Source organism: Chaetodon auriga, chromosome 22, assembly GCF_051107435.1.
Source record: "Chaetodon auriga isolate fChaAug3 chromosome 22, fChaAug3.hap1, whole genome shotgun sequence".
In the NCBI taxonomy this organism is placed as follows: Eukaryota; Metazoa; Chordata; class Actinopteri; order Chaetodontiformes; family Chaetodontidae; genus Chaetodon; species Chaetodon auriga.
Window position 1 is genome coordinate 10,943,846 of NC_135095.1, and position 13,877 is coordinate 10,957,722.

Here is a 13,877-nt window from a genome sequence, read left to right on the forward strand (position 1 = left end):
TTGAGGTTTGAGAGTCTCAGGAAATCAGGATGTACAGTATTTGTCCCTGTCACAGTAACGCGAGGAAAGCCTGCAGTCAGTGCCAGAGAGAAGAGGTGGGACCATTTTTCACACCAGGCTCCAGCAGCCCGAACGCCCACGCTGACTTTCTCAGAGTCAGTGAGAGAGAAAGGGGGTGTTAGAGAGGCAGAAAAAGTGGAGTGATGCCTAATTTACTCACTGTCTCAGAAAGGGTGAGGAAAGTGATTGAACCAACTGAGAGAATGAAAAAATAAGGCTTTTGAGGGCGATATCATGTGAATGCTATCAGAGTCGAGCAGCGGGAGCTTTTTTATGCCACAAAAGTCTCACTGCTCTTTTTGGAGTTCCTTTAAAAGTTTCGCAGTGGCACTCAAGACCACAGCGAGTCGTGAATCCAGTCCTCAGTGTCTGAGGACTGCTAGCTGAGCTTTAACCTGCTGTCAAACAGAAGACGTTGTAATTGCTCTCTTCCCATTAACTGAATGTGTCTTCATCAGTGTCAGCTTCTATTAGATTTGGCCACACTTAACTTGCAAAGAGGAACAGTGTGTGAGTGGGGTGCCGTTGAATTAGTAGTGGTGTGAATGCTGAAGGATGAGTAATGTGTGTGTGTGTCAGAAGAGTTTAAACCGCTGCTACCTGCGTGGATGTGAGTAAATATGTGATTTTAAAAAAGCTTAATTTTCCCTGTGTGCTGTCTAAGGAAAGTACTCCCATTACGAGTGTAACCCATGTTGCTTTTCCTCTGTTTGTAGGTCCATTTATACTTAAATGCTTACATAAACATCTCTCCTGTCATGTTGTTTATTCCAGCGGTTACGCCGGTTATCAACTAAATACCGGACGGAGAAGATCTACCCCACCAACGTCGGAGAGAGGGAGGAGAATGTCAAGAAGAACAGATATAAAGATATACTGCCATGTAAGTCCAGGCTCATTACACAGATCAGTGGTCTTTTTCTCACTTATCAAACACACGTGTATCCAACAACATAAATAATGGCGGCATAACATTTAGATGCGCGTGCTTGCTCACTTTAATGGCGTCCTTTCAAACTTAAATTTAATGGAGCCGTCGTTAATGATATTAGCTATGCAGACGTGCTGTTTCTACAAAGCCACACGAATAAACACTGATCTGTCTGACCTGTTAGAGGGATGTAGTCGCCAGTTTTATGCTGACGATGGCATATTTTATTTCATGTTGCGCTTTAAACCAGGCTAGAGCTATCTTTATCATTTTGAACTTCAGATGCAAACAGAAGCTACACTGCCATCCTTTTTAAACCATACCACCCTCCATCGTTTAGTTGAAGGCAGAATTTCTTCAGACTACTTGGTTAAAGATTAAACAGTAAAGCAGAGGATGCTGGGTAGAGACAGACGGTGTGTTGTAACAGGTCATGCAATGGTTTGTGTCTCACATACACACAGAGCTCTCTGTACTTAATGACCCCAGGGGCAGCCTTCGTGACCCAACATCTGTCCTACTTTTTTTATCCTCTTTTTCTCCTCTGTCCATCCATCCGTCCATCCATCCATCCATTCATTCATTCATTAATTTATTAAGGCTTTTAGTGAATGAGCTGCTGATATATGTAACATATGTGTACTCACGCATATACATATTTAGGAAAGAGGATATTGCTGTGTGTGCATTGACCTCTTTACATCCCATTTCTCTCTCGTTTGTCCTTGTTTGCCCCCCTCTTCGTTTTTCTCTGTATCCATTCTGTCCATCTTCCTGTCTATTCAGGATTGTAGGTACACTTATTTTGTTTCTCCATCTGTGTCTCCGAGAAGAAACTCTTTAAAATGCATCAAAGTAAATATTTCTCTCTCCTGCTTTCCCCCCAGTTGATCACAGCAGGGTTAAGCTGGCATTAAAAACGACCAATCAGGACACAGATTACGTCAATGCTAACTTCATCAAGGTAAATAGCAGCTGAAGTTCCTTTGCTTTGTTGTTCCACAGGGAAAATTTACATGGTGTAAAGTTCTGCAACATTTATTTAAAACGAGAGCTGTTTGTGTGTGCATCAGAAATTCTTTAGTGAACCTTCTTTTTTTTTTGTTGATTTCTTTTCAATTTATGCGCGGACTGAAAAACATTTTTGTGCAGAGAGTCCACTCATACTTTAATCCTGAGATACAAATGTGAACCTGTCTGTGTGCGTTTGTTAATACTGGGACTGATCTGACTCCACAGATTTGTGATCTTGTTTTCTCCCCATCTCTCCTGTCAGGGTATGGATGGCCCAGAGGCCTATATTGCAACTCAGGGCCCACTGCCGAACACTGTCATCGACTTCTGGAGGATGAACTGGGAGTACAATGTAGCTGTGAGTACGGCTCATTGATGCTTTGATAGAGCGCTAAAATGGATATAGAAAGCTGTTACTTAGTGAGTTTTTTTTAAACAGAAGTGGGTGTAATAATTAAAGTAATTGAATGAATATTTAATGTGGTTGTCAGGTATAAAGAGCCATATGGGGAGCGCTTATGCTTGAACCAGATGGACAGATGTGTTGAGCCAGAACTCTTATAAGCTTGAGGTTTCAGCTTTGATAATTACCCCTGCAGGATCAAACAGAATAATGGCAAATCGATGTGAAAGTGAGGCGTGTGAAACCATTTTCAATGAAAGTTTTCGTACTCTGCAGGGTAGTCCTCTGAGTCTCTACAGCGCCACACAAATAGAGCATATAGGAATGAGTGTATTTGGAGATGTCAGAGTTAGCTTTGAGAGGCTGCGTGTAAATATTGATTGTGATCCTTCCTGTTTGTGTCTCTGCAGGTTATTGTAATGGCTTGTCGAGAGTTTGAGATGGGAAGGGTAAGGCCGTCGTATTTAATCCCCTCGTGTGTGTTTGAGTGCTTGTGCCAGTGCATGCATGCAAGTGTACGTATGTGTATGTGCTCACATCTGTGCTTCATTATGGCCTCTGTCCCGTCGGCCTGTTTGTCAGTTTGAATGTCTAGAAAACGTTTTGTTCAGTCAAGTAAAAGAGTAGAAGTCAAATATTTTTTTCCCCTGATTCTTTAGTCTGACATTTAAAGTGACAAATTTAGGTGTTTGTCCAGCTTTGACAGAGGTATTCCTGGTATTTTATGTATTTTTCTTGCCTGTCTAAGTCTGCTAACATCTTGAGTCTTGACTCGGATAACTTGCGTATATGGGCCCACGAATGTGTGTTTTGCACATGCGGGTATATAAAGTGTCTTTTTCTGTAAACGTCATTGTCGATGTTCCACGTGTCACGTTAATGTCTTATTTCAAGGCAGACAGTGTGCGCGCAGAGGAAGCTGTGGTATTTGTCTGGTATTTTGTTCTCAGCCAAAGTTAACTCCTGTTTGTCTCTGTTTAGAAAAAGTGTGAGCGGTATTACCCGCTGTTTGGGGAGGAGCCCGTAAGTTTTGGCCCTTTCAGAATCTCCTGTGTAAGTAGACAAATCTCTGATATCACAGCTGTGTGTGTGCAAAGAGTGTATAAGGGGAATGGGGGGGGGGGGGGGGGGGGGTCTTGTTTTCTGGGCTCCTGCATTTCTTACATTTTGTTCTAATGACCATTTTAGTGGAGGATTGTGTAAATGTTCTGCCTGTCCCCGTTTTCTAGGAATCCGAGCAGGCCAGAACAGACTACTTTATCAGGACTTTGACGGTGGAGTATGACAATGTAAGTTCTGACTTATCGCTCAGTCTGTTCTTAAAACTTTATTTTATCCTTAAAAGCCCACATTATTGAACCTTTTACTGGCTGTAGCTGAGACCTTGAGATGAGAATTAATCATTGTTGCTGGGTGAGAAAATTATGACACATCCCCTTTGATTAATTGACTACTCGGCTACTCTTTGGGAGTCGTTGAAAAATCAATTTGTAAGATTAATAGTGGTAGTTTCCTGATATTGATATATCGCACACAATGGCAAATGTATGCTGTTCCATTTTAATACATTCTATCAGGAAAAAAAAACATACAAATCCACTGAAATTTGAAATGATCGCATTAAAATATTGCCCACATGTTCACTTTCTCCTCTTGGCCTTCTGATTCAATCTGCCAACCCTCCATTGACCCTCCACCTTTTAAAGATGTCCTCCCGTGTGTCTCCCTGCAGGAAACTCGGAGGATAACACAGTTCCATTATATGAACTGGCCAGATCATGATGTCCCCTCATCATTTGACTCCATACTGGATATGATCGGACTAATGAGGGAATACCAAGAGAATGATGATGTCCCCATATGTGTGCACTGCAGGTAGGTACAGTATAGACATACTGTGCAGAGACAGTCCACCCATGAATGCATGCATGGTAACTGAGGCAACGTTTAAAAACAAAAAAAAAGAAAAAAGACTGCAGATGTGAGAGATCAAGTAATGAAATAATATACTAAAACAGTGTATGCACAAAATGGATTCAGAGACACATTCTTCTCTTACTTTTGCTCTTGAATGAGTTGAATGATTCATGAGATTGCCGGTGGTTCTCTGTGAGGAGGCAGTAAGAATGTGCAACAGGTGGCCGGCATGGGTTTGTGTGTTTTGAAGTCAAGTTTCAACACAGCAGAGAAATGTTGCGCTAAACCCAACATGCAAATGCACATCTACTCCTGGCAAAAGCTAGATTTCACATTTCAGATCCGGCTTCCTTTTTTTTTTTTTTTTTTTTTTTTAATATAGATTTGGTCGATTTGTTTTGTTTAACATTTTGTTGTTACACTTGACAAATCTTGCGAAGTGAAAAAGAGAAAAATGCCTTTTTAACTGACACAGAGCTAAGATTCATGGGTAAGCTAGTTAGCAACAACATTGCCACCTCAAATCTTGTTCCTTTTCCCTAAAGTACCGTGGTCATGGACCCGCTGGGTAGAATTTATTCACTCTGAGGAAAGTGGCATCTGTGACAGCTCCAGATTGGTTTACAGTGGTCTGCTTCAGCAGCTATATCATAATATAACTCATCTAATTACAGCTATAGTAATTAGATTAGATTGCTGTAGGCTGAGAATTTAACTGTTATTTGTCTCAGAGATGACTGCACCATTACCTCCAATAAAGGACTTAAAATGGTGAAGTAGTTAACAAGAAAACAAACAACACACTGACTTATGAGGCTGTAGATTCGGATCCTCTGCTGCACACATGCATGGGTTTACACACAGCACACACACACCGTCTCCATGTGTGTGTAATCAGGTATAATGAGCAGCCTGAGGACATTTCCTGGTTCCTCTGTTACACAGCAGGACTTAAAGCTGTGTCTCTGCGTCTGTAAGGATGCCTTGCGTGGGTGGATGTGCGCCGTCCTGTATGTGTGTGGAGAAACTGTGCTTGTTAGAGTAGCAGAGGCTCTCTGACAGCATGAGATAAAGTTTTATGAATTGATGTGTCAGACGTGATGCCACATAATCTCAGCGCTTGCATAGCTCCTGTCTCCATCCTGTCTGGATGGGGTGTTGTTACTTACAAACACACATGTGGTTGAGTGTTTGTCCCCTCAAGAGTAGAAATCCAGAGCTGATTTTTGTTGAAGAAGTGTGCGTCTTCATGCATGTGCATCTCTAATCTGTACGACTGTGATTGTACAGTGCAGGCTGTGGGAGAACAGGTGCTATCTGTGCTATCGACTACACATGGAACCTCCTCAAAGCTGGGGTATGTGAACACGCACACGCTCCCTCACGTACCTAAAACATACCTGTACGCACATTTACATCCTAAATGACAAGATTCAAGTGACAATTAACGCCTTTGTTGTGTTGTGTGCTTTGAAAGAAAATACCAGAAGATTTTAATGTGTTTCGGTTGATCCAAGAGATGAGGACGCAACGACACTCTGCTGTTCAGACCAAGGTTTGTGTTTCCTTTTTATTCTTCTTTTCTTTTGCACACAGAGCAGTGCTTTTCATTCACACTGCTCTGAAGTGTGATGACGCTAACTGAAATGCAACAGGAGCTGAAGTTTACATAAAGTGATATTTCTCTAGTTTTCAGGCAAATTATGAAAAAGATTGTTTTTGAAACAGTGAGAAAAAGAGAGAGAACACTAAGTTCCTTCCCCCAGAGGTGGTTTTGGAAATGAAGTAAGTAGGTTTAAGTAATACTGACCCTAAACCTGCAAGGTCCTTACATATGCTGCATGAAAAGCATTTCATAACTCGCTGCGTCCTGCAGAACACATACTTGAATCTGTAGTCCAGGCTCATTTGGTCTTCTGGACTGAGGGAAAAAATGATAGATTGAAAAAAGAAAGTGTGACTATGACCAGAACTAAAACACAACAAACAAACCAAGAGGAGCAAACAGGAAGTCACACAGGATGACAGGTGACGATTTCCATCTTGCGTCATCAGCACTTTGTGGACCCATGTGGGGAAATCAAATTCATGCAGCGCTTTCATGCTTCTAATGTGAATATTTAGATTTATTTCTGCTCTCTCGTGTCACATAAAGCTCACAAACAAAAAGTGATGAGAAGCATTATTAGTATTATTAGACTGCATGTCATGAAAAACAGGAAGAGACAGGATGAGAAAGAGGTGTATTGTGCAGCAATATTACAACGGGGATTCCTGTGGGATCAGTATTCCACTTACAATAAGTGCATTCATAAAATTGGAAGAAGGAGGATACAAACACAGCAGACTGCAAATTTAACAGCTTTTGACTGTCTGATTGATCGTGGAAAATCCGTGTGCTCACATGCTGATGCACATTGACGCATGCTGAAACACACGAGGGTTGGGCGTGAGCGCAGCCTCAGTGATTTGTTAGTGTTTGTGTCTTTCTGGTGTAAATCAGCGGTACTCGGGAAGTAACCTAAAAAAAGAATCTGTCTTCTGTTATAGCAGCGTTTTGTCCATCACACAGCCCGTGTCAAGTCTCTCCAGTCTGTTTTGCAGAAGTTGGCACATTCCCGCCATTATTTGTAACTGGTTCAGGTTGTTTTGCCACATTTTTGACGTGTGTTTGCATGTTTTTTGTGGAGTTCGCTGTAGCTGACAAACATTTTCCAGCCATATTTGCACCTGGAAGTGAGATACATTCAAAATAACAGGAGCTCCTCAGCTTAACAAAGCTCCCAGTATCCTTTGCCATTTTGTCCCTTATTTATGTTGCTCCCTCCCACGCACATGTGTTGACTAACTAAGGGGGGAAATGAGCCCTGTTAGATAAATAGTAGAATAGTCTTGACGCACACTGACACGTTTGCATGTAATGTCTCAGACCAGAGTTCTGCTGGAAGCCAGTAACTGTAATGTCATTTGTGGAGATGTGGTGCAACACACTTTACTGCCTCACCGGGAAAGTAAAGAGATGAAATCAGTGTGCATCAGTGAAGGTCCTTCCATTGTCTTCACACAGGTTGCATTTCATAGCCTTGTAAATGGATTTTTTTGAGCGTTGAATGTTTTTATTTTCAGAATAATTTGCTGAATCCCTTTGTTGGCTTTTTCTCTCTTCTCCTTCTGCTTCATTTCTCCTCTCTGTCTTTTCTCTCACCAGGAGCAGTATGAGTTAGTTCATAAAGCGATCGCTCAGCTCTTTGAGAAACAGCTGCAGCTACTGGAGAGCCCTACCAACACGCAGATACACGATGGCATGGTACGACACACACACACACACACATGCACACATTGTGCATGCTGTCTGGTGTTCAAGAAAGACAGGATGTCGCTGAGTAACGCACTCGGAGTGGGAAAAAAAACACAAATAATTAGTCACAGGGGAGGGAGAGGGTAGGAGGAATAGATGAGGGGAAGAGAGGCCTTCAGAAAACTTAACACAGACAGTTACAGAGTTTGTGCCAAAGAGAGAGAGAGAGGTCTCTCCTCCACACGGTAGTCTCAGAGGACTGCAACAGTTAGACCTAGTTAAAAGAGCTAGAAAACAAAGCTTTGCTCTGTCAGTCACCACTGCCCTCATTCTAGTTTACTTCACACTGTTGTCCCCCAGTGCCCACAAACACACACGCATCAACAGACACACCACATACGAACTGTCCTTAATTGTCCCTGTTCCTTGTCTCATTGCACCAGAAGTCCAACCAAAACCAAAAGGTTTCCCCCAATGACAAAAGCAACATGTTGGGAACAACTAAGAAGCAGTGACAAATCAGTGGCTTATCTCTAAAGTAATGCATTTAAGGTTCTTTGAAATCCAATCTGGTGTTGGAACATTGCAGGCAGGCACAGGAAAAAATGACTCCAGAAATCACTGATCCATAGCTCCCATCCATCCCTCATCATTATGTAGCAGCCTGAGGGCAGCTACTTTTAGCAACATTTCAGCAGTTTGTGAGCTTTTTAATCTAACGCGATTTTGAAAAGTAGCTACTCTACCCCACGCCTGCTGGAAAATGTAGTTTAACTAGGTTACTCCCCAACACTGCTGTGTACAGTAGATATGTGAAGATGAGAAGCCAGAGGAAAGAAGGATCAATGAGACAGTGTGCCACGCTGACGAACCTAAAGACACAGAGGACACAGAGGGACGGTGGGAGAGTGCATTGGCGGCGAACCAGGAGTTCACTTCCTGCTTAGGAAGCTCTGGTGACATCATCCCTCTCCCATTATGCACGTTGAGTCTGAGAATAGACATCCGTTCGGAAAGGGAGACCCTTGCAAGAGTTTCACACGAACACATGCAACCATGTTTACATTAGAGAAGACTGACACACTTTCTAACCTCTTACCTAAAACCCTAAAATGCCTTTCACTATCTCTAGAATGGGGACAGCTTAGTCCACTGTGCTGTGCTGTACTGTACTGTGCTGTACCACAATTTTAGAAATTTTTGCTAATAATCATTTGTCAAGAGGAGAAGTGACATTTATGGATGAAGATGACAACTCCAGCACAAGTTTGTTGCTACCGATTATCTAACAAAGTTACAGGAGTACAAGAGTACACCGCACATACACACACTGGGTCAGCAAATCATTATCAGTGCGCTGCACTGACTCAGTCCATACACACATTGACTCATGTCCAGTCAGCCATTGTTAGTGACTAAAACACCCACATAGGTGCTCTCAATGGCAGTACGAACAATAAGCCTACACATGCACACATCCCACACACGTTTTTCTGCTCACACGCAGGCGCCATTGTTTGGGGGAAGTTTTCCTACCAAAGTGACTCTTGCAACACACATGGACACACGTACACAGCCAAATGGGATGTGATGGGATCTTTACTTCATGTGCACTGGATGTGCTGAAGTTCACACAAGATGCCCAGAGACGAAGCGTCCTGGTTTGCCCCTCTGTCTTTGAGTTCATGACGACTGAAGTCGTCCCGTCATCTTCTCATTATCAGAGTGGAGAGAGAGTCAAATTAATGAGTCACGGGGGAAGAGAGGGGAGGAGGAGGAAGACGAGAGCTGAGAGGAGGAAGGAGAGCGTTAGTCAGGAGGAGGAGGGCTTCTTTCAGAAACCATTTTGATCCTTCAGTGAGGCAATTTTGGAGCAACTTTTCTCTGATGCAGACACATGTAGGTGAGAGGAGAGAGAGTTAGAAGAGAGAAGTACAAGAGAGAGGTGCTTTACATTTTAACAGTAATCAAATCAAAACTACAGTGTGCACTGAAATTGGCTTGTGTGTAATGAAGTCTATTTCAAAAACAAGACTAATAATCAGTATATTGACGTCATGGAGATGATTTGACAATTACAAAGGTCAGCTCCAGCTAGAACATGTCCTTATATGTCTCCCAGTTATGCATGCATACACAGAAACACATTAAGTTCTTAGGCCTGCAGTACATGTGTGACAAAATCACATTTTGAATGCTATTAGGTTGAAAATACCAGCACACCCACTGCAGCTCAGGTGTGTCCCCTCAGTGGTTTCAAGCCCAAGTTTCTTCAAACAACTTGTTTAACCGTGTTTTCTTAAAACTGTGGAAGTGAAACGCACTAATGAGTAACAGTGTATTAGGAAGTCACAGGTCTGGGCGAAAACACTTCAGAGGAGCCAGATGTGAAGCTACTTTTAGGTGATGCAAAGGCTGTTCTGCCCATGAGAACATGGTTTCATATGCTGCATGCAGACTGTTTTATACATGTCATTACTTCAGAGTGCTGAGCAGTAGAGCCTGACCAAATCAGATAACAACATGTGCATGAGCTTTACATGAATATGTAACCCAAGCAAACATTATTTCCTTTTTCAAACCCTTAGTTATTGAAGAATTGTGACCAATATTTGCCCTGAGTGGGATCTTCTACAGTTGAAACATAAGCTTGCTGTCTGGAGGACACATTTTGTAATGGACACACTGTTTCTAAACTACCTCTTTGTCATTTCTGTAATGCAATTTCTTTTTCACTTGGCTGAGCTGAGCAGCATAGCAGCACCTGCTCCCTGTGTACGAAACCCTGAGTTAAACATTAAACTCAAAAATGTGTGTGTGTATATATTTTTGTTTGTGTGTGTTAATTGTCCAGGATGAAAGCAGTCCAGATAAACGAGGAAACCAGCCAGACGATGAGAGATGGGACACACCACCTCCAAAACCTCCGCGCATACGCAGGTAAGGCGTATTTTATGTTTTGGCTTTTCACAGTCAAAACTTGAACAATAGATGCAGCTGAGGAGCGAAATAACCCGCTCTTCATACCCTGAAGACCGTCCACACGGATGAATGAACAGGCTCATGCAGAAGTGAGCAGTAGGTGTGAAGTAGCCCGTCACTGCACGCAGTAGGCGTCATGTTCTGTAGGAGGGACGCAAACAAAAAAAAAAAAAAAGAAAAGAAAGAAAATCACTGCACAACAGTTTGTATGAAGCGCAGAATGAAAACATAGTAGACTGACCGAACAGGAGCAGCAGGCGTCGTTTTTCACCTCAAACGAACCGCAGCTTTCTGACACATCAGTTCCCCGTCGGCCCACAGATGCGCCCGGCCTCCACTTTCCCGAAGTTAACTTCTGTTTGGCTGTTAGCAAACTGTTGTGGCCTGAGGAGGAGCTGTATTTATAGATCATTTTGCAACACTTACCAACACTCTGCAACATTTCACAGTGTTGCATTTACCACAACCCGAGGGCGAGCTGAAGTAGAACCGCTGTATCTTTCATGTTCCTTGAGAACAAATGCATGCTTTTTCCACACTTGGAGGCATATGGTTTCAAACAGACACAATCTTGTATCTGTTATATACATAAATACATACTCAAGATGCCCCCCTCTTTCTCATCTCTCGTCTTGCTTCTCTTCCCCTCTCTGCTCCCTCTCCTCTCCCATTTTGCTGCATGTGCCCAGCAGGGGTTGTGCTCCACTTTCTCTCCTCCACTTCATCCTCAGTCCCTCTGTCCGGCTTCTTATGATTTATCCACAGGAGGCTGTTAGTGCAGCCATACGTACAACTTTTTAAACAAGCCAGCAAGATAGAGGCTCATAGAGTTGCCTCGGTACTGTTGCTTTAATGTCACGGAGGACGTCTTGTTGCCTGGAGACTGTTTCACTTAATTACCTGTTGCTAGAAGCATTGTCTAAAAATGTCCAGTTTGACGGCGTTTTGAGTGTCCGCGTGTGAACCGTTTGCTCTGTCTTCTTTTATACCTTTTCTTTCTTTACTCTGGACGAAGCTTCATTTTAATGTGATACCCAGCTTTAAACCTTTGTAACAATAGAAGAAAATCATGTATCAGAGCCAACGTGACCTTTGTTGTGTTCTCTTGCTGCTAAAATTAACGTGCTCTCCCTGTGCTTAATTCGTCTGCTGCGCCAGCTGGATTGATGGGAAAGCAAACATTTTTCAGAGGTCCTAGTTTTGGGATGTAGCTGCACGTGATCTGTTTACTGAAAAGTTTCTTTCCTGCTCCACGTAAAACATCCAAATTTGATCTGTTGCCAAAATAAGAAGCTTTCCTGGAAGTGGGACAGACCCCGGCTGTAAGGAGCATGTGGGTTTCTCCCTGTGTTTGACTCTGAAATCTCACACTCGGTATGCGTCTTTCCTTCTTTGCGTCATCCCTCAGTTTCCTAAAGAAAAAAATGTCAAGGCCTAGTTTAAGCCTGAGAGTATTCTAGTGATGGTGAGAGCTATTTTTACCAACATAGTCCACATTCTGCCGGCCACACTCCCCCTGGGTCACTTCATGAGTTTAAGTGTGTGTGTGGGAAATGTTTCTGTCGCGTGTGTTGGAGAACGAAGCATTCTGCTGGAGCTCCAGTGAGGCTGGCATCAAGGTCACAGCCACTGAGTCATGGCTTTTACATACATACACATACACAGCCACACCCTGAAGACTCACATCCTGTCTGTGGCATCTCAAACACTGAAAGCTGTCCAGCACCAAAAGCTGGCATTGCTCGTGTGCTTATTTCTTGATCGAATTTTTCCGTTTTTGAATAATAGCTGTTGATTTCAGATTCAGATTCATCCATAAAAGACTGGAAAGTACAGTGCTCTCATCCTAATCAACCACTGTTGATCACTGTCCCAATGCTGTAGATATATTTAACCTCTATCCTCCTACAAAACATCCTAAATCTTAGTGCTGTTATTGATTTAAGATCATGAAGGAAGCTTGTTACTCATGAATTCATATATAATTTTGGACCTGATGAATGTCTCCTGTAGCACCTTTGCGTTGCTTGTTAGCATTTCAAGCTGTTAATATTTGCAAATTGATAAGAATTGATAACCATCTTCTCTGGCAAGCCGACACACACATTTGTGTAACTGGTGATCTAAATCTGTGTGGTTTGAACGTGTGCGGTTTGCTACTTTTCTTGGTCGTCTGTCTGAATCTGTCTTCAGCACAACCTGAAACCAGGAAGCGTCTCTTTAAGCTTCATCACCTCCAACACTCTGATTTAAAAATGCAGCATCTTCTCTCTGGAGTGCATGCGTGTGGAGGCCACGGCGCTCCGGCCGTGTGTGTGTTTGTGCGTTTATGTGAGTGTAGGTGGTGTTGGTGCATAAATTTCAAGTTTTTGATTGTGTACATACATACATGCATGTTCATGTGTGTTTGTACATGTGTACATAATGTTTGCATGCCCAAGGTTAGCTCGTCAGTGTGTCGCCAGCATGCCAAAGCAGTGTGGATGCTTACAGTGTTTTTATGCTTCGGGGTAAAAGTGGAAGAATTTGAAGTGCGTGGTTGGTTGTGTATGATGCTCTTTGAAGCATGTTTACGATCGTCAAACTAGTCGCAGGTTCTTAGAAATCCTGTCTTTTACACGTTCACAAAATTCAGGATAAATCTGACCACGCTGCAGAAACACTGAGTAACACTTGAAGTCCCCCCATTTAGCTTTTATAAGCAGCATATAAACATTGAATAATTGTTTTTAAACACACTAAAATATAGTCACAGGTGCAGATTTTACAGAGATATATTTTTGTTTTTTAAAAGCTAATCACTGACGTACACCCTCGTGATATTTAATGCACACTTTTTTTTTATTTTCCATGGGTGTCCTCTGATTTGATCCTGTAACCTTAATTTCCTTCATTCTCGTTGCTTCCGCTTATTTTCTTTAGCTGTGAATTATTAGTGTTTGCTCCTGTAATAGCTTCGCTCGCCCTTAGGGATCATTTAAGTTTCATCTTATCTTATCTCAGAGGGACACAGGGCCTAAATAAACTCAATGCATCTGAATGATTCATATCCCCATGGAAACAGTCAGCACCGGTGGGAATCATCCCTGTTGTTATTATTAAACATATCTTGTGTCTGCTCAGGCAATGAAGATGATATAGAAGAAGAAAAGCTCATGGATCATTTATATTTTCATTAAAGAGAGCTCCGAAGGAATAATATTGCTCTTGCTCAGATAATGTTTAACCTGGAGGACAGAAATGACCCATAAGTGTCCCATAAGAGACGCCTT

General features: G+C 42.4%; 1 protein-coding gene across 3 annotated transcripts in view; it reads left to right on the plus strand.

Moving 5' to 3' along the window:
* The window catches only part of ptpn12 (protein tyrosine phosphatase non-receptor type 12), a 43,372-nt gene that overhangs the window by 14,666 nt on the left and 14,829 nt on the right, over positions 1-13,877 (plus strand). For all 3 annotated transcript variants that reach the window (XM_076721919.1, XM_076721917.1, XM_076721918.1), the window contains exons 2-12: positions 835-943; positions 1,879-1,955; positions 2,268-2,363; positions 2,819-2,857; positions 3,390-3,461; positions 3,638-3,697; positions 4,141-4,283; positions 5,616-5,682; positions 5,803-5,880; positions 7,534-7,632; positions 10,478-10,563. In XM_076721919.1, coding sequence (XP_076578034.1) covers positions 835-943; positions 1,879-1,955; positions 2,268-2,363; positions 2,819-2,857; positions 3,390-3,461; positions 3,638-3,697; positions 4,141-4,283; positions 5,616-5,682; positions 5,803-5,880; positions 7,534-7,632; positions 10,478-10,563 — 926 coding nt within the window. The remainder of the gene's footprint in view (positions 1-834; positions 944-1,878; positions 1,956-2,267; positions 2,364-2,818; positions 2,858-3,389; positions 3,462-3,637; positions 3,698-4,140; positions 4,284-5,615; positions 5,683-5,802; positions 5,881-7,533; positions 7,633-10,477; positions 10,564-13,877) is intronic.